The 18,956-nt window shown below is 37.7% G+C and overlaps 1 protein-coding gene across 2 annotated transcripts; it reads right to left on the bottom strand.

Moving 5' to 3' along the window:
- Window positions 1-727: 727 nt before the first annotated feature.
- On the bottom strand, window positions 728-13,355 carry LOC105061316 (MOB kinase activator-like 1A). Of its 2 annotated transcripts, XM_010945325.4 has the most exons (7): window positions 13,179-13,355; window positions 10,519-10,567; window positions 9,723-9,831; window positions 9,349-9,442; window positions 7,188-7,321; window positions 6,882-7,045; window positions 728-1,154 (listed from the first exon to the last, which is right to left on the bottom strand). In XM_010945325.4, exons 1-7 carry the CDS (start codon window positions 13,199-13,201, stop codon window positions 1,080-1,082), a joined length of 648 nt encoding a protein of 215 aa, XP_010943627.1. In that variant the 5' UTR covers window positions 13,202-13,355; the 3' UTR covers window positions 728-1,079. The 2 variants fall into 2 exon arrangements, with proteins under 2 accessions (XP_010943627.1, XP_073102387.1); XM_073246286.1 differs by lacking the exon at window positions 13,179-13,355 and having other exon boundaries at window positions 9,349-9,598; window positions 10,519-10,568.
- Between the last annotated feature and the right edge of the window lie 5,601 nt (window positions 13,356-18,956).

Below are 18,956 nucleotides of genomic sequence, written 5' to 3'. Positions count from 1 at the left end.
TCATCTAGCATAGAAGGTTGAAACAGTTTTAAATTCTCAGCATTAACTTGAGTCCGTCACTATTTATAATGGCAAGATGGAGGGCATTTTCCCCTATTTTCCACCAAAATATTGAGAAGACCATATGGAGTTGCGTTCGGTTCTTTCCTTTACTCTTTAGCATTTCTTTCCCCAGGTGAAGCCAAACTCTCTCTTTTGGAAGCTGCACTTCAAGTAATGCCTAGGACCTTCCTGATACTCAATTGAGCCTAATCTGTGCGACCAGCCGAGGCAGTTGGCTCGGCCGAGATCAGGCGGAACAGACTACAACCCAACTAAGCCAAGTCCAGCTTGGCCCAAACCAGAAAAAGAAACATATAAATAAATAAATAAAAAGGGACAGACGCAAATGCTGTGAAGGAGGCAGAGTCGCCTTCTTCCCAATTTCGCTGATGATTCCGGCATTTCCCTCCACAGTTCGATAGCTTTGATCTTTAGCGTTCACCGGTGATTGATCGAAGAACAATGTCCTACGAGACAAGCCCTTCTGAGAACCATTCTGACATCTTGACTTTCCTATGAGACAAGACCAGCAAGTCGCACTGCAGCTACGGACCCACAAAATGTACGCAGAGAACCCGAACTCCAACCATCGTCCAATCCTTCACATTACCTATTTCCCTCAAAAACAAAAATTCCAAGAGCAATCATTGCCATATGTTTACATCTGTCTTAAAATGATAAAAAATAAAAGTAAACAATGAATCATTGTAATTTCGCGCGATGATTAGTGTTACAGTTACCAGCGTCCTTGACAGCATTCAAACCAAGTTTACATACACCATCAGTGAATGGTAACAGAGAAGCCGTAAAAGCAATATCATCAAATAAGCATCATTCAGCGCATGGAAGTTAAAGATATGCCAGGAACTAGCATCTAATTTAAAAGAAATTCAAAACACAATCCAAGCTACCATCATAGCAAGCCAGCGCGTCCTGAAATCCTAACAGCAAAATTACAGAAACCACCTTGTTTTCATGGTCGAGCGCAAGATTAGTGGAGGCATTACGAACATGCTCCCAAATGTACAGTCAAAGTTTTAATAGGGAACGATTATGGATTCTATGATCTCTTGAAGTGGAGCAAGCTCCTTCTTGTCAATCAAGCCAAACTCCTGCATCAAATACGCACAAATGTCAGCAAACTAGAAGTTCTCTTCAATTGACTGTACCGAATACATGACACCACAATTATAGAACTAGCTTGGACGAAATTAAATATTATGCACTTCGCAGCAATAAAGGTTTGCAACTTCTAACCAGTAACATAAGTTCATGAAATTAATGAAAATAGAATGATATGCAATATGTTGTCCTCAGCAGAATTCATGGTTCCAATGGTTGGCCCAGGAACTACAGCTTAAATGAAGCTTCTGATTCTATGCACACGTCTCCTATGCAAAGTACAGATCTGACCTCAAAATGAGCCAAAATTCAGATAGAAACCAGGACTCAGACAAGGTCAGCTTCCCCAGAACTGTTTCAACTTGTAGAAGAATCTTATCAAGATCACTTAATATTGTATATATCTACTTGAAAAAAAAAAATGGAAAAGAAAGAAAACTTGACAGGATCATATGAGTTAGTTGGGTAGGCAAACGTTCAAGAGTCAAGCAGCAGTAGATGTCACACAGGCAAAATTTTCAAAGAGGATGTTTAATAAAACACATGATTTAGTATCTGTAGTAAAATTCGAAAGGGCAAATCCTTATTGGTTTAGAGCAAGATTTGCTGTACCATACCAAATCGAATGGCACCGCCATGCCATACCATATTGGTTCGTTATCCATATGCGGTACAGGAGGCATACCAATACTTGATATACCGAACCAGCCCTATACCGACATAGTAATAGGTTGGCACCATCGAGATAGCGAACCTTGGTCTAAAGCAATCTAGCTGTGTTAGTAGCTCCAATAGATTTAACAAGTATTTTGCTAATTCATTCTATTCAAGGAAAGAAATTCATGAGGCTGCAAGAAGACACTTTCAGACCATGGTATAGTTGTACTTTAAACCTTGAATTTGAGGCATTCCAGAAGGTAAAATAAGTTCATCACAATTAGCTGTTTCACTTATAATGTGTGCCTCTGCAACAAATGCAATACCAGGATCAAACCTTGCTTCTTTGCTCTTTTGCACACACAAAATCTTTAGAGGGTCAGTCCTGTGTTCAAAAGATTAAACCATGTCAATAATAAGATAGGTCTCTTATTAGCAAGCAACACCTTTAGGTTCATACAAAGGCCCTTATTTTCTCATAACTGCCAGGCCAGGAAGTTCGCAGTTCCTCATCGAGGACTGTTGTCAAGAGTCGGTAGTAAAATTTTCGAAAGCTCGACATATCACAACTTAATCTATAAAGCTAACCTGATATGGATGGAACGAGGCCAATGTACTACATGAACACAGGTTTCTTATAACAGTGTCCATTGTGCAATCCTGTTCATGTTAACTTTCTCATTGTCATTAGGACTGAGCCTGGTGGGCAACTATATTATAGTTCCTATAGATCAAACTTCATTTAGCAACAAAAAAATTTGTAGCTTTTGACATATTTAGTAATTATTTGTACTTAATTGTTTGCAAATGTGTCTTCGAAATGCTTCGGCGAAATTTTCCAGTCACAATTTAGGTTCACATCCATTAATTATCTCATCCTTTAACTCAAGAAAAGAATGCAAAATTATCAAAAATTAACATTAGTAGCCTCTCCTAATACTGTACAAAGGCAGCAATAGTTCCCAACATTTCAATTCTGGTAATAACTGCAATTAGATGCTTCCTTTTAAGACCTAACCATGCTAAAACTTGTACAGGAAAAAGGTTCAGACATTGCTGGACTCCCAGGAGTCAAAACGACAACTTTCCTCAAGTTGGAATTCCTATGATGAATTCTATGCAAGATAAGAGTTTTATCTGTTCCAGAAGGCAAATCCATAGTGATTTGTTGGTTACGGCAAAACTTGAAAACCTAACATAATATAGCAAATAAATCTCAAACAATTTCATGAAGAAGGTATATTAGAATCCCTTGTGCATCTAATCCAAAGTAATATATTTCTTTAATCTTTTAAAAACATATTCTACATCTGAAATCTTTAGCTGGCATGTGCATTTACATATGCATCACAATTTATAACTAGTGCAATCATAACCATAACCATTCGGTCTTCTCCCAATTATTTAAGTTCGGGTTTATGGATCGTCATTCACCTTCAAATTCCGATCAATTTCAGAGTTTTTGACATATTCTTCACAACCAACTGTCAACCTAACATCAAATCCTCTACCTTTGTCATCTCGGCTTGGGACTGGCCATAGCGATGTACTAGTATGCTTAAATAAATAAAGGAATAACCACAATATGATTATAAACACCAAAAAAAAAAAAGCTTAAAAAACATCTACAGCTTTCTTCAATTAGTTTTGGTCAAAACTGGCTGAAACCAATGAAACTGGATCCAAATGGGCCAAAACTGTTGAAACTAGCGTTTTAAAAGGCAGATGCAGTATGTAGGTGGTCAAGGGATTACATATGCCATAGCCATATGCAGGCCACATCTGTTACATGCATTCATATATACATACATACATACATACATACATATGTACATAAACCATAGCAATATGCAGGCCACATCTGTTACATTCAAGGGATTACATAAACCACAGCAACATGCAAGCCACATCCGTTACATACATATGTGCATACATATATATAGTACGGATGTGCATACACATATAGATATAGTACATACGTATGCAGGCCGCATCTGTTACATACATACATAAATACATATATATAGTACGTACATACATATATAGATATAGTACGTATGTACGTACGCGCGCGTGCGCGCACATACATACATGAAAGCAGTTCGAGTTTAGGATGTGCCGTTAGTATTTTCAACTATTTAAAAATAAATAAAACAAAATAAAAAAGAACAATAATGATTGTAATATTTGGTAGCAACATGAATAACACTAACTAACAATTAAAGCTTACTACCAAGTACTCAATACATATAGCAACAGTTATAACATAATTAACATATTCATATGCTTAATACCCATATCAGACCTGTCTAAAACCAACATCCAACATATCCATCAATATGAAGCCACTCCATCTGTGCTGCACAATGCTAGGTTACTACCTTTTAGGTTGATATGCAACAGGACTGCATATTGTAACTGCATGTTGGTAATACAGTGCAGTTGGGAGGCACCACAGTCACATATCATATATGCGGCCTTATGAAAACTGGCTGAATCATTTCAGCCTCAGCTGAAACAGACTGGTTTCTTCTGAAACTCGAATCTTTGATTTATACATAGATATTTCTCTTAGCATAAATGAATAAGGCAAAGCAGCCCCTAAGATGTATCAAGGATAATGGTTGATTTTAAGAGGTTGGGCTCCTTGAGGACTCCTTGTCCGGTTAAGGCATAGAATTTTAAATAGAAATTCAGGTGCAAGTAATTAATATTCTCATGAGTCTCAATACAACATCGATTTGTATTCAGTACTGGCTAAATAATTGGCCCCTTTATAAATCTAAATTGGCTTTTGCCCAATTCTTGCTTCCAAACAGAGAAAATAAAAGTTGCCCCCTTTGCTAGGCTCTTGTAATATTTTATTTTGAGTAGGTCTTATAAGGCGAACCTCAATACAACCTATGAGGTCTTATGTTGTTCTATCAACACATTGAGGCTCAAAGCCACCATGTTGTCCTTCTGAACAAGACATAGTTGTTTAGTCTACTATTCCAATATCATTACAAGATCAATAGTCATCTTAAAGCAAGCTAGGTTGAATTAATTTTCAAGTATTGAATTGGTTTGGCTCCCAAGATGTATAAAGACTCAGCTTGTGGCTGGACTAGCCTAGTCTAGTTGAAAAAATGATTTTGTATTTGCTTCAGTGTATTATCCAAGGATTCAAGTGTTAGTCCATGCCAGCAGTGATCCACCGCTAGTACCGACCTGTCCAGACATGTGCCCACTAAGCTTTTTCTCATTATATAGCACATGTCAGCAATGCACATGTATTGGCAGAATACATGCCTTGTCAGCCCCTAGCCAGCGCATAAACCAGCATAGTCAATTGAATCTTTGATATTACCCTTGTCTCTTAATGCTCATAATTCAATGGTTCTTGAATCAAAGACTCACTAGCAAGGGTTTAAATCTCAGTGACAGGCCATGTCTCGGTTTGCTCCTGGGACAACATGGTATTGGGATGGTACTCTATGGTCAAGACAGTTCCAAACCGTCAAAACAACAAGAATAAAAAGGAAAAAAAAAATTAAAAAAATGGTCTTTCCAGTCCGTCCTACCCATCCTGAGCGCTGGGAGCAGTCAGTACATCCTGGTTCAAGAAAGAACTAGTGTCTGCACCTGGCCAAATCCTGTTTCCCTATCAGAACAATATGGTATTGAGGATATCGTCCCATTCCAACAGGATCTAATCATGGTATTCAGATACCTTGTTATATCATGCCAATCAATTGCTTAGCTATGTAATGGGCCACATGCCAAGGTCCAATAAAATCGAATTCATACCAGTCCACACCGGTCCATGTCAGTGTCTTTACGGACAACACTAGCATGGACTGGTATGCACAATATTGGGGAACTTACTAGTCTATACAATGCCTGCATCTTAACAGCAAGAGATGTGACATAGAGCACAGACTAGCATGACAATGTTATTACAATCCATGGTTACCAACAGGGCCTCGAAACTGGTCCAAATTTGATGAGCAAGGACTTGTCCTGTAGCATTGGCACAGTATGTACCATGCATGCTAGTTCTTGCCACACATTGTCACCATGGTGTACCAAACATTTGCATACAGCTAGCATTCACACACAGCTTGGATCATTAGCCATGTGACAGGCATTAGAACATAAGTATTTCCAAAACAGCTATGCTGACGGAAAATTTAATCCATGACATAAGTCATTCCTAATTATCCTCAAAAGTTACGGTCCAGAATTTTAATGTCTTTCATCTCTTTGGATCTTCCTGTTTAGAAGGTAAGGATTTCAAGTTGACTTACCAATGACCACAAGTGATTAAAATTTTTTGGCCTTCAAACTACATACTGAGGAGGGGGAAGTTATCTTTATGAAACGCTGCTAAACAAATTAGGTTGATGTCATCTCAAACCAGAACCAGTCAAAAAACACTAACTTGGAGCCATTGAGATAGTTCTAGAAAAAAAGCTACACTTTCAGTTTCAAATAGAGGATGCAACCATACCAAAATAACTGACTAATTAGTAACGTTTGTCTAACTAAACCATTGAGCTTGAAATTGAAGAAGATTTTATCTAGATCATGTTATGTATTCACCAACCTATTGGTGCCATACATATGGATTTAGAAATATATACATCTGACAGATTGCCTCGATAAAATCCAGAAATAAGATCAAACTTCTAGAAACAGGTAACCAGTAGTACCACTGAAGTGGGGAATATTGCTGGATCAGCATGAATCTTCATTAAAAATCATAGAGAACATTTCAGCATGCTTGATCACATAAATGATATAGTTCAATCACATAGTGAGTATTTGCAAGATCATATCCTGAGAAACTAAGCACAACATTTTATTCTTTTTTAGGAGAAAGTCAGCATATGCTGATTTACAAACTAAACCAGAAAGAATGCGTTACTTCCCTGATCAACAAGAAATACATAACTTCTAAAGTACACATGCATGTAAACATGAGTCTAGACCTTTATCTAGTATTAACAGAAACTTCAAATAGATATCACTTATAAAATATTCATAAAAACAAAGTACCAGTATGTAAGAAATCTTACATATGTAAACAGAATGAAATGCTTGAAGCAGGTGTTAAGATGAGCCTCTTCCTTGAGACTGACTATCTTCTGAAAATGAGAGTGGTATATGTGCGCATAAACACGGAATAAACGCTTGAAGATAGTCTTTACAACTTCTTTAAAATTTGGAGGGAAAGGTGCTCCTAGAAAATAGAGACTAAGTAAACATGAGAGGAAGACCATAATTATAACCATAACTAGTAAGTCTTATCCCAACTATTCAAAGTAAATGCCACTGCAAGAGATATAAAATTCTTTGCATCCATATTATTTCCAAAATAGTACCAAGCCTTTGAGGGAATATCGATTCATCATCAAGCTGAGCTTCAATCCAGTCCATCAAATACTCGACATATTTTGGTGCAGAAACTTCTATGGGCTTCTTTATTTGCACACCATCAGCCCACCTATACTCGTATCTGCATAATTTCACCCTCATAAGTACGAATTGATTTTGCATCCATGCAATTGATTTTATACACAGGGAGCAGATTCTGTTAAGGTAGACAATTTAAATTTATTTTTGACTACAGTGAAGAACAAAAATCATCCTAGATTTTGCAACGTAATATTCAATAATGTAACCAACAAGATACTTAAACATGGTCACACAGTCATCTGCTATTTCAGTTGCATTACATCTTATAGGATGGTCGGTGACACAAAATTTACAAAGTTTCACCAAAGCAAAACCATCAATTATTTTATCATAAGGCATAGAAGAAGACTTCTAGATGTTGACACACAACCTTCAACTTGAGAAAGCTGTGACTTGAAGGAAAGACATGAAAAGGACACATAAAAATTGAAGTCTGTGAATAATGATAGTGCATGAAAGATCCATCCAGTTTGCATAAATCCAGCCCCAAAATTATAGATCATAAAGTTTGCTGCTTGTCTAATGGCCACCCACATTAATGTGGATCGTGCATTGTTTAGAGATGATATGGTCCTGGGAGTCTTAAGAGGGAAGCATTTGTAGATAGTGACAGAAGAGATCATATTCAGAGGACTCTTGCCCCTGGAAATAACTAAGGCATGATTTATAGTTTAGTTTCTATCTGTAAAAGATTTATTGAGTGGGATGGGCATGTTACTGTCACAAGAATATAATCCAGATCAAGGTTTTAAATCCTATAGGACAAAGGTGTCCTGGTTTCTCTATAGAACGGGATGCCTCACTGTCCCGTTCCATCCAGACAATATTTTCGGTCATGCGTCCTAGTGGATATCCTCCATCTTTCTCCCTTTCTTTCCTTTCTTTCTTTCTTTTGTACTTTCTTCCTTCTTTTCTTTCTTTTTCTCTATCTTTCTTTCTTTCCTTTTCTTTTTCTTTCTTTTCTTCTCCCTTCCTTTTTTTTCAATTTTTCTTCTTCTTTCCTTTTATTTTTTCTCTTTTCTTTATTTCCTTCTTTCCTCTTTCTTTTTCTTTCACTGCAAGGATGGGTTTCAGAGTCCCAAGCCCATCCGGTCCCATGTTCTCATAGGAACGAGATAAGACGGCCAGAATGGCCCCCATCCCACTGAGACGTAAAGCCTTGATCTAGATAACTAGAAGTCATAAGTTATCACACAAGGAGGACAAACTGTGGCAAGGTGGCCAATTTGAGGTCCAAAATCAATAAAGAACATACCAGTGAAATCAGTCCCTGACATTGCAAGGCTTATCAAGAAGATAATGTGGCATTTACAGGATGTAAGCAAAAAATTAAAACAGAAAGAAGCTGACCAAAAATGTATTAACAAACATGCACGGAAGAAAGAAAAACTCAAGTAATTTATGACATAGGCAAGGACATTTGCATTTAATATATGATTTTGCTGAATTAATAGATATGATGTAAATGTGAAGGTGTAGAAAAAAGTAAATTAATTGATAAACATCAATTCACACGAATGCCAGATGGTTATGTTAGAGGTTTTAATTTCAACATGTTCAGACTTGAAATAATATACTCAATTTCCACAGTATAATTGTAAGAATTGTGTGAGCATTTTGCTAGTGTGACTTAAACTATAAATAACCTGCAGAGCAAGCATGAGATAACAGAAAGAGAGAGAGAGAGAGAGAGAGTAGCAGTTTATTTTGTGGAAGCAGATTTCAAAAAATGCAAGACATGGAATTAGCCTTTACGGAATCAAAGCATCAACCATATAAATCAGGCTTCCTAATTCCCATGGTGCAAATTATGGCACTGAATCCACTCAGAGATACATGATGTTCCACCATGACAAGAATACAAAGAAACTGCTTTGAGATGTCAAAGCATCAAGCTTAAAGGCATAACACATAGCAGCAATCATGACTACGGGTAACACAATAATCACTCAAGCGTCAAAGTTGTCAAACAAATAAAGAGTTGATGAAGTGTCAATCCTCACTATTTTTTTTTTTAAATTTCAATATCAACTTAAAATAAGTTCCAAGTTACATGATAAAACATACTTTGGCCCGGCAGTCATTGTTGGACAGTTCTCAGGCGTGCAAAATTCTGTGAGCGTGCCGTAGAGCAGATTCACCTGATTGAAGAAATCAACAGCTGAAAAACAAACACCCACAAAAACAAGGATTTAGCCTCCAGACCATCATCAAAATCTTAAAAAGTGTGACGGAATGGAACCGAAACAACTTATCTTTAAACATTTAATTAAGCTGCATCCATTCACCTATTCAGTGAGCTAACTTAAAGGCAGCACTTACATCAATCGAAACAGATTCCCAAAGTAAAAAAAAAAAAAAAAAGTAAATACAAAAAGGACCTTTAAAGAAAGGTAGCATATGGAGAGAAAAGCCAAATTCAACAAGAGAAAGAATATTACTATTGACGGCAAGCCACTCATTGAAATCCTCCCCAGGAGGAAGCCTTACTGCTTCCCTAAGGTTTCCACTACCCAAAGTGGCATCTATATGTTTTCTGAGTTGTGCACCCTGCATATGGAAAAAAAAGGCAAAAAATTATTAAATCATCACAAAATTCCCTATTTTACACTTATAATAATTTTCACTGCACAGTGATATACTTTTGAACTTAAAACAAATGTTAAGTGAGCTTAAAGGACTTTAGTTCTGCATGAAGTTGTCATTAGTAGGAATTATATTTAAATAGTATATTAGCATGTTTAACAAAAAACTGAATAGAAATATTAAATGAGAGATGCAAAACCAATACATCACTCTACTGCCCCATTATTTCTTAAAATGTATAGTAAGCAAAGTGATACAAGCCCAAGCTACTGTTTGTTATATTTGGTATTCACTTCTGCAAATAATTGAGAAAATATACAGAATGTTAGAAATCGATCCTTTTCTATCACAAATTTTTCACCTAGTCCACAGAATAAGATATGAGTAGGCAAAAATACAGAGAAAGAAGTCGAAAATGCATTACTGGCAAAAGTTTAAGAAGCATAGTTATCCAAAACTCAAAGCTGAATTAATAAAATGACAAGGATTTTGCAATAATATAAGATATCAATCTCAAAATAGCAAGTCTTTGAATCAGATATGAAACAAGAAAATAATCACCGAAGATATAAATTGGCATTTTAAATACAATTTAAGTCATGTAATCCTAATTTGGTGAACAAAATGATCATATGTGGTTAGGGAGCCAACCTTGCTACCAGATGGCGCACTCTTTTTTGGTCGGAATGTCCTTTGGTTCCTGAAATGGAGAAAATTGATGTAAGAAGAATCGTACAAGAAAAGAGCTAAAAGCCCAAAATTTTCAGTCATACAGTTTAAAACCTCTGCTGATCCAGCTGTATCACTGCTAGACTTTCAATCCAAATTCTTTTACATGTTTCCAACAGAAAGAAAGGAGATAAAAGCAATACATCTATTAACCAGCCCCCCAAGATATTACTTAAAAAGATTATGTTATCAAAATTAATCAAAAAAGAAAAGAAAAGATAAAAGAAAACCCAGCATGGATATCCAATGTAATTCAACTAATGTAGGTGGAGCATTACAAAATCATAAAATGAGTCTTTTCTCCCTTGGTTTTTCTAAATGATGCACCAAACAAGCAGTATTCAATAGAAATACAGAAAGGATCCTTTAGTAAGTAAATATGATATTTTCAAACCACATTCCAAATTTCCCAGTTTTCATGCCACTTTTGTGAAGATCCACTGCAACTCCTGTCATTGCTATCCAGACACTCCAATTCCATATTTTTATGCCCGAGACAGAATTAGTAAATCACTTTTGATGAGGATAGATTTTCCCTTTTATATGACTTCCCTTGGAAACTGTTGGCCTGATGGGAAACTGAAAATATCATAAAGCTACAACAAATTTCTTCACAAATATATGGTCAACACAATGCATAAAGCAAATATATGAAATACAAGGTCTCAAATGCTATAAATAAGGGCACATCTCCATGCCTATTTTGCCTGTAGTTAAACTATCACAAATAATATTTGATTGCATTATCCATTTAGGCTACTCTACATTTCCTTTAACTGATTCATTTTTACTCTAGCTTCCTAATCTTGTCAAACATTTGAATTAATACCTTCGTTTAGTCAGTTTTGGTACATAATCTCATGCTCATGTGTGCATTTAACTGCTCAATTTCTCAGTTCATACAGCAACGTTTGCCGGTTTTATTGAGTAGAGGTGAGTGAAAACCATTAAAATTTTGAATTATATATATATATATGAGAGAGAGAGAGAGAGAGAGAGAGCATGAATGTCCTCACTTTAGTAAATAAATAAAGAAGGAAAAAGCTAAACAGAAATGGATCATTAAAAAAAATCAAAATTTGCATTTGAACGAGAACGATACAATTACGAATGAGGGACTACTTCTCCCAAATGCCCCAACCAAAAGATGGTGCAGGGATTGATATTATATATTGCTTCCTCACTGGTTAAATGTTTCAAATATCATCAAAGAACCAACTAATGGGCTTCCAATTAAAAAAGCTATTGGTAGCACATTCCTGATATCCTATAATTGAAATGTTTCTCGCATCTACATGTTAAAATCCCATTATTAAAGCCAAAGAAATGTTTGCTATAGCATAGCTAGATTCTTCCCATCTCCATTTCCTGCCATTAACATTGCAGGCAAAGGGATCATGATGAGCTAAAAATAAAATAAAATAAAATAAATAATTAAAATGGGATAACCTGCCATAATCACATATGCACTTCATTCATCATGCTTTGATCACATCAAGATGGCTCAAATATGCAAGAAGCATACTACTTCAAGAGTGCATCCCAAACTTTTAGATCCTCCTTTGGCTCGATAAAAAGAGAAATCTAAATTCTACAACAGCGTGCAACTTAGCAAATTCTCCCTCACTGATATCTGCACTTTGAATGAAAATCCTAACCATAGAGGGCCTGTAACCCAGGCAAATGACCCCTTATTCAAAAAGTAGATTATTGAGGGAATAATCTGATTCTGTACAGCGGTCCCAGATTAAATGTCAGTGTGTTATTATTCAAAAAAACTATTTCAATCTAGATTAAACATCTGCTGCAATCAAAATGAGCATGCTTGACAACATGTTGTTCAATTACCTTCTTAATGGATTCAGTATGTTCTCACCCCTCATACTACCAAGAAATCAATTTGAAACTGCCACACAATCTCCCTGAGTTCCACCTTCCAGGTTCCATAGCCAAGTTTTTGCAAGAGACCTAACATATTATTCATCCAACTACTTTGTTTTATAAGTCCAGAGTAAGATACTCCTTAACCATCCAGTTTTATGGCCAAGACTTGATGTACTTCATCAATTGCATTCAGTACAAGAAAGCACTTCAACATATGGATTATACTTCATCGCAATTACCGAAGAATGACCAAACTTTGCTAGTGATCAAACATTTCATTACGGAGTAAAACCCCAAAACAAAATAAGCAAGCAGTAATCAACTACTCACCAAATCCACACAACCATCCGCAGCACTTCCACTGTTTAAAGTTTTAACTTCTAATTGAGGTCGACGAATCAAAATCACCTCTTTAAAAATTTATAAAACCATCAGATAAGGCTATCAATAGCACAAATGTGAAAGTTAAGCAACAAGATTGTGACTATTATTTCATTCTCTGCACCAACTTCTTCCCTATATTTGGAGCTTCTGAACTTACAAAGAGATCAAAATACAAGCGTATTGAAAGAATTAGCAGCAGCAACGGATGAAAGCCCAGGAAAAAAACAAACAATAAAACTCTGGAAACCCAGCATCAGATCGGGAAATCTATCGATAGAGACCAAGATGAGATGGAGAAAGGGATCGGAAGATACCTTCCGAGGCCAAAGAGGCTCATCGCCGATCGGATCTGGTTCGACGAGATCGGGATCGAGATCAAGATCGAGATCGAGAAAGCGCACTCTGGTTCCCTATCTCGCCTTTGCTTCGCTACTCGATCGCTCTGTCCCTCTACCACGATCCCTCCCGGCCCAATGACTTTCTACGGCATAAAGGAGCCATTCCCCAGCTTGGCAGGCTCGGCCCTCCGCAGCACTACGCTCGCATAAGAGTTTCCATGCGGGACCACGATTACCATCCACCTTTCTGCGATGACGCTATCTCCTTCGTCTATTTATACGCGTGTCGGGAGGCCAGCAACGACGGTAGTATCCGCACGAAAACTTGTATCGTGAGGACTAGGAGATGAAGTCGGGAGAATGAAAACAGCTTCCCTACCCGTCCCAAGTATGGCTCAATCCCGGAAGCTCTAATAGATCTTTTTCGGTTTTTTGAGGAACCATAAAATTATTTTAAAAATTTTGTCCAATATCTAGTGCTCCTCCAGAATGTATGCTTCAGGCTCTCCAAAAGTAATGCCAAGCAAAAGCTACGTCCCATTATACAAAAATATCTTCCACCATCGCCACACATTTATGTTGGGGTAATTGAATCTACTCCTCCTATTCATAGGCAGCAAATTCGATTCACAGTCGGCCAACCAATCATATATCGAAAATTGATAATAAACCATCAAAGCCATACTACAGAATGAGTTTCGGATCGATGACAATATGTCATCTGACTCTCGATCGATGTAACAAATGGAACGTTCGACTATCAATTAATTACACGGACACATAGTCGGAGATTCTCGATCAACTTCTACCCAGGATCAAGTCAACTACAATGACCGCTGACTAGTCGGTATGTCAGAATAACCAATTGATGATCAGCCGATATACTATATATACCGACATGTAATCAGCATATTGAAAACTACCAGCGTAGAAAGTGCACAACCACTACATACACGATTATCAATGGGCACTAACTATCTATCTCACGGTCACATAGTTTCGGAATAAGCGGGACTCATATGCCTAACCATTACAAACGGTTACCAACAACTCGTCTATAAAAGGGAGGTAAATAAACAGCATTAATAAAATACTTTTGGGCTGAGACTCTGCTACTTTGAATATTTTATCTGTTGTTTACCACTCTTCACTAACTTAACATTAGAGGATCTCCGTCGGATATAATTTCGATCAATGGACTTCTTTTGCAGGTTGCTCTTCGTCGGAGCTAGACGCAACAGGAAATTGGCTGCAACAGATTGGTGCGCCAAGTAGGAGAAAAAATAAATCCAATAATGACGAAAACAAAATCTCAAAACAACTCTACTGGCTCTGCCAGACAATCTTCCCATCGGGAAGATCTCCCTCCTCCACCTCTAATGGTAGAGCCCAGTTCTTCGTATTCCGTTATCACTATGGATGCCCAACTTGCTACTTTAATGCAATAAATGAAAGTGCTAATGAAGGCAATGCATAGCCTCTAACAGCAACAGATACAGTACTAGCAACCAATGGTAGAGGAGCCGACAGTGCATATAGTGCCATCTAGGCACAGCCGCTGTGCTCGACGAAGATCTCTTTCTCCATCTCCGGAATAATGACCACCTCGACACTCTCACCATGTCGAGCCATCACCTTCTTGGCACTCTCATTGTACCACCTGCCACTCACGGCGAATCAAGAGTTGGTTAGGTAGGATCATGAAAGCTAATAATTGACCAGCCTAATAGGATTAAGTCTGGGTCAAGGTCGAATCACATTTAGATGTGACTCAATCAAGTTAAGACCTAATTTGGCTCAGTGGTTAGAGCCTGGATTGTAGGCTAACCCAATTAGTTCTGGTTCGATAATTTGGTGTCTAAGGTAAGTTGGACAGATGCGATCGACTGATTTTTAATTGAGAGCTACTCGACTCAAATGCATTCTTGTCAAGTTAATGGCATATCCCTTCCACCGATCTCACTTACCTGACCATATGTGTCGACTCAGTTCTGATTAGAGGTGGCTAACAATTCAAGCTAATCCATGCCACTAGGTTAGTCATAATTGTTATGACTATGTCAAGTTAAGTTTAATAAGACCTAAATAAATCTTCCTAAGAAAATATTAAGTCTAGATCTTTCACCATTGTGGATGTGCGGGCCCTTCCCGGGGTTGATTGTTCTCGGCTGATTACAGTGGCTCAGTTGCACCGAAAAGACGCAACCATGTCCATTAGGTATTGGATGCTACGAATTAGAGGATGGGTTGGGCTCAATATTTTGGATACGATGAGGGACCCAATTAGGAATCTAGTTCGTGCAAATGGTGGGTGTGACTTAACTAAAGATTGGAGCAATATCCCGGACACGGTGAGCTTCATGAATTAGAGACCAAGTTTTGGATGCACCATGATTAAAGAATCATTGGACAAGAGTTGTCCACTCATCGGTTGACCCATCACCAATAACTGTTAGGTGAGGTGGTGAGCCAGTTGGTGAGACCGCACTACCTACTAAAAATCACTGATCACGGAGATTTTCACATCTCTACCAAGGGAGTGTAGGGATCTGAGAAAATAGTGGGAGCTTAATTTATTTAAAAATAAAAATCCTAAACAAATTGGATGAGTTTGATTATAAAATCTAACTAGAAACTTTTGACTCTCTACAGGAAATATGTCTGCCTCAAACCCCCTGACCAAAATTCTAAACACCCATAGACTGACTGGACCCAATTTTAAGGACTGATTGAGGAACTATAGAATTATTCTGGATTTTAAAAAATTGACTCATGTCTTGGACCAGGACCCACCTGCCATACCAGCACGTCCGACTTCTGAACAGAGAGCATCTCTGAAAAAGTGGATGGATGATGATAACAAAGCAAGGTACTACATGTTGGGTGCAATGTCTGATGACTTGCAGCGCCAACATGAGAATATTTTGACTACCCACCAAATGTTGGCTCACCTACAAGAATTGTTTGGTGAACAGAGTCGCGCCGCCAAGTATCAAGTCTGTCAAAGATTTTTTAAGGCCAAGATGCGTGATGGGTAGTCAGTCCAAGATCATTGTTTGACAATGATCAAAGATCTTGAGGAGCTTAAGAAGCTTGGTATCATCTTAGACAAGAATTTTCAGATTGATGTGATCCTTCAGTCTTTGTCTAATGCATATGGTCAGTTCATCATGAACTTTCATATGCATAAGATGCAGTGTACCTTGGCCGAGTTAATGAATATGCTGGTTACGGCTGAGCTTTCTATGAAGGGTTCAAAAGGCTCAGTTCTTACTGTGGAGTGGACTTCCTCCAAGAGAAAATCTTTTGAAAAGAAAAAAAAGTCTACAAAGAAGCAGAAGGTAGATGGCAAGAAGAAGAAGAAGATAGAACTGAAGAAGAAGGCTGCTGATAAGGGAAAATATTTTCACCGTGAATCAGACGGCTATTGGAAGCGAAACTGTCCTCAGTACCTGGCAACCCTGAAGAACAAGAAGAATGGTCCTTCTGGAGGTATGCTCATTTTAGAATCTAATCTTACGGTTTCTTCTACATCCAGTTGGGTGCTTGACTCTGGTTCTAGTGCTCATTTGTGCACTTCTATGCAGGATCTTGAGGAGAGCAGGAGGCTGAGGGATGGGGAGATGATCCTACGCATCGAAAATGGAGCAAGAGTTGCTGCTGTAGCTGTGGGAACCTACCCTCTACGATTACCGTTAGGATTAGATTTAGTTTTAAGAGACTGTTATTATGTGCCTACAGCAAGCAGGAATTTGATTTCTGTTTCATGTTTAGCACAAGAAGGCTATATGATTAGTTTTTATAAGGACCATTGTAATATTTTTTATGAAAATAATAAAGTTGCAGATGATTTTCTTATTAACGGTCTCTATCAGCTACATATTGATGTATCTGTATTTAATATTGAGCAAAATGTGAATACCATAGGAATTAAAAGGCCTAGAGATATTCTAAATGATAGGTATCTGTGGCACCTAAGACTAGGTCATATAGCGGAAGACAGGGTTAACAAATTGAAGAAATTCAGACTATTGAGTTCGTTGACTTCCGAGTCATATCCAGTTTGTGAATCATGCCTTCAAGGCAAAATGACCAAGCTTCCTTTTGTGGGACGTAGGAAAAGGGCCACAGACCTACTTGCCCTAGTGCATATGGATGTGTGCGGCCCATTTGATGTGCTGGCTAGAGGCAACTACATCTACTTCATTATCTTTACCGATGATATGTCTAGGTATGGGTATGTGTTTCTAATGAAACACAAGTCTGAAGCTTTTGAAAGGTTCAAAGAATTCAGACATGAAGTAGAAAAACAAACAGGAAAGCCCATTAAGGTTCTTCGATTAGATCGAGGAGGTAAATACCTTAGTTGGAAGTTCCTAGACTATCTTAAGGATAATGGTATAGTCTCTCAATGGACTCCATCTGGAACGTCTCAACTCAACGGGATTTCAGAACGAAAAAATCAGACCCTATTAGATATGGTCCATTCCATGATGAGCTTCACAGACCTCCCTGAGTTTCTTTGGAGACATTATCTCATGACAGTAATTTATGTATTGAATAGTGTTTCCTCTAAAACTGTTCCTACTACACTATATGAGATATGGCATGGTAAGAAGCCAAGTTTGAATCATCTTAAAATTTGGGGTTGTCCAGCTCATGTCAAGAGACAGCAGGCGGACAAGTTAGAGTTCAGGTCTTTTAAAGCTCGATTCATAGGATATCCTAAAGAGTCATTAGGATACTATTTCTATATTCTGGAAGATCATAATGTGATTGTGAGTCGAAATACTATTTTTCTTGAAAAATAGTTTATTCAAGATGGTGGCATCGGAAGAATAATTAAGCTCAAGGAGAATATCTCCCAAGAGCAACGAGCTAAAGAACCTGAGGAACCTAATCAATCAGAACCAGTCCTAACACAACCTCTTCCACCTCGTAGATCGACTAGAATTTCTCGTCCTCTTGAAAGGTACTTAGGTATCATACAAGAGAAAGTAGAGGAAATGTTCCTCACGGGAAATGGGGCTCATGGTGATGACCCCAAGACTTATGACGAGGCGATATTAGATATCGACTCTGAGAAATGGTTAGAGGCAATGAGATCAAAAATTGACTCGATGCACTCAAATCAAGTCTGGACCTTGGTAGATCCATCTGAAGGTATTGTACCTATTAGGTGTAAATGGATTTTTCAGAGAAAGATAGGTGCAGATGGGAATGTGGAGACATTCAAAGCTAGGCTCGTAGCAAAATGTTATAGTCAGCATGAAGGCATTGACTATTAGGATACCTTTTCACCCGTAGCCATGCTAAAATTCATCCACACATTGCTTGCTGTTGCAGCCTATTTCGATTATGAAATATGGCAGATGGATGTGAAAATGACATTCTTAAATGGATATCTTGAGGAAGATATCTATATAGAACAGCTGCTTGGTTTTACATCCAGTGATGATGATCACAAGATCTACAAGCTGCAAAGGTCCATTTATGGACTTAAGCAAGCATCTTGGAGTTGGAATACTCATTTCAATGATGTCATCAAAACATTTAGTTTCATCAAGAATGAGGAGGAACCATGTGTGTTCAAAAAGATCAGTAGGAGCACAGTTGTCTTCCTCGTATTGTACGTAGATGACATCCTCCTAATTGGGAATGACATTTTCATATTGACCTCAGTCAAAGTTTGGTTGTCTAAGGAGTTCTCTATGAAAGATCTAGGAGAGGCATCTTTTATACTAGGTATTAAGG

Source organism: Elaeis guineensis, chromosome 12, assembly GCF_000442705.2.
Source record: "Elaeis guineensis isolate ETL-2024a chromosome 12, EG11, whole genome shotgun sequence".
NCBI classification, from domain to species: domain Eukaryota; kingdom Viridiplantae; phylum Streptophyta; class Magnoliopsida; order Arecales; family Arecaceae; genus Elaeis; species Elaeis guineensis.
This window is presented reverse-complemented; position numbering and strand designations above follow the sequence as displayed.

Coding starts and splice junctions, on each gene's coding strand:
- LOC105061316 (XM_010945325.4), bottom strand. CDS start 13,201: ATGAGCCTCTTTGGCCTCGGAAG. Junction 10,568..13,178: donor AGCCTCTTTGGCCTCGGAAG/GTATCTTCCGAT, acceptor TCTCCATTTCAG/GAACCAAAGGACATTCCGAC. Junction 7,322..9,348: donor ACAATGACTGCCGGGCCAAA/GTATGTTTTATC, acceptor GAAATTATGCAG/ATACGAGTATAGGTGGGCTG.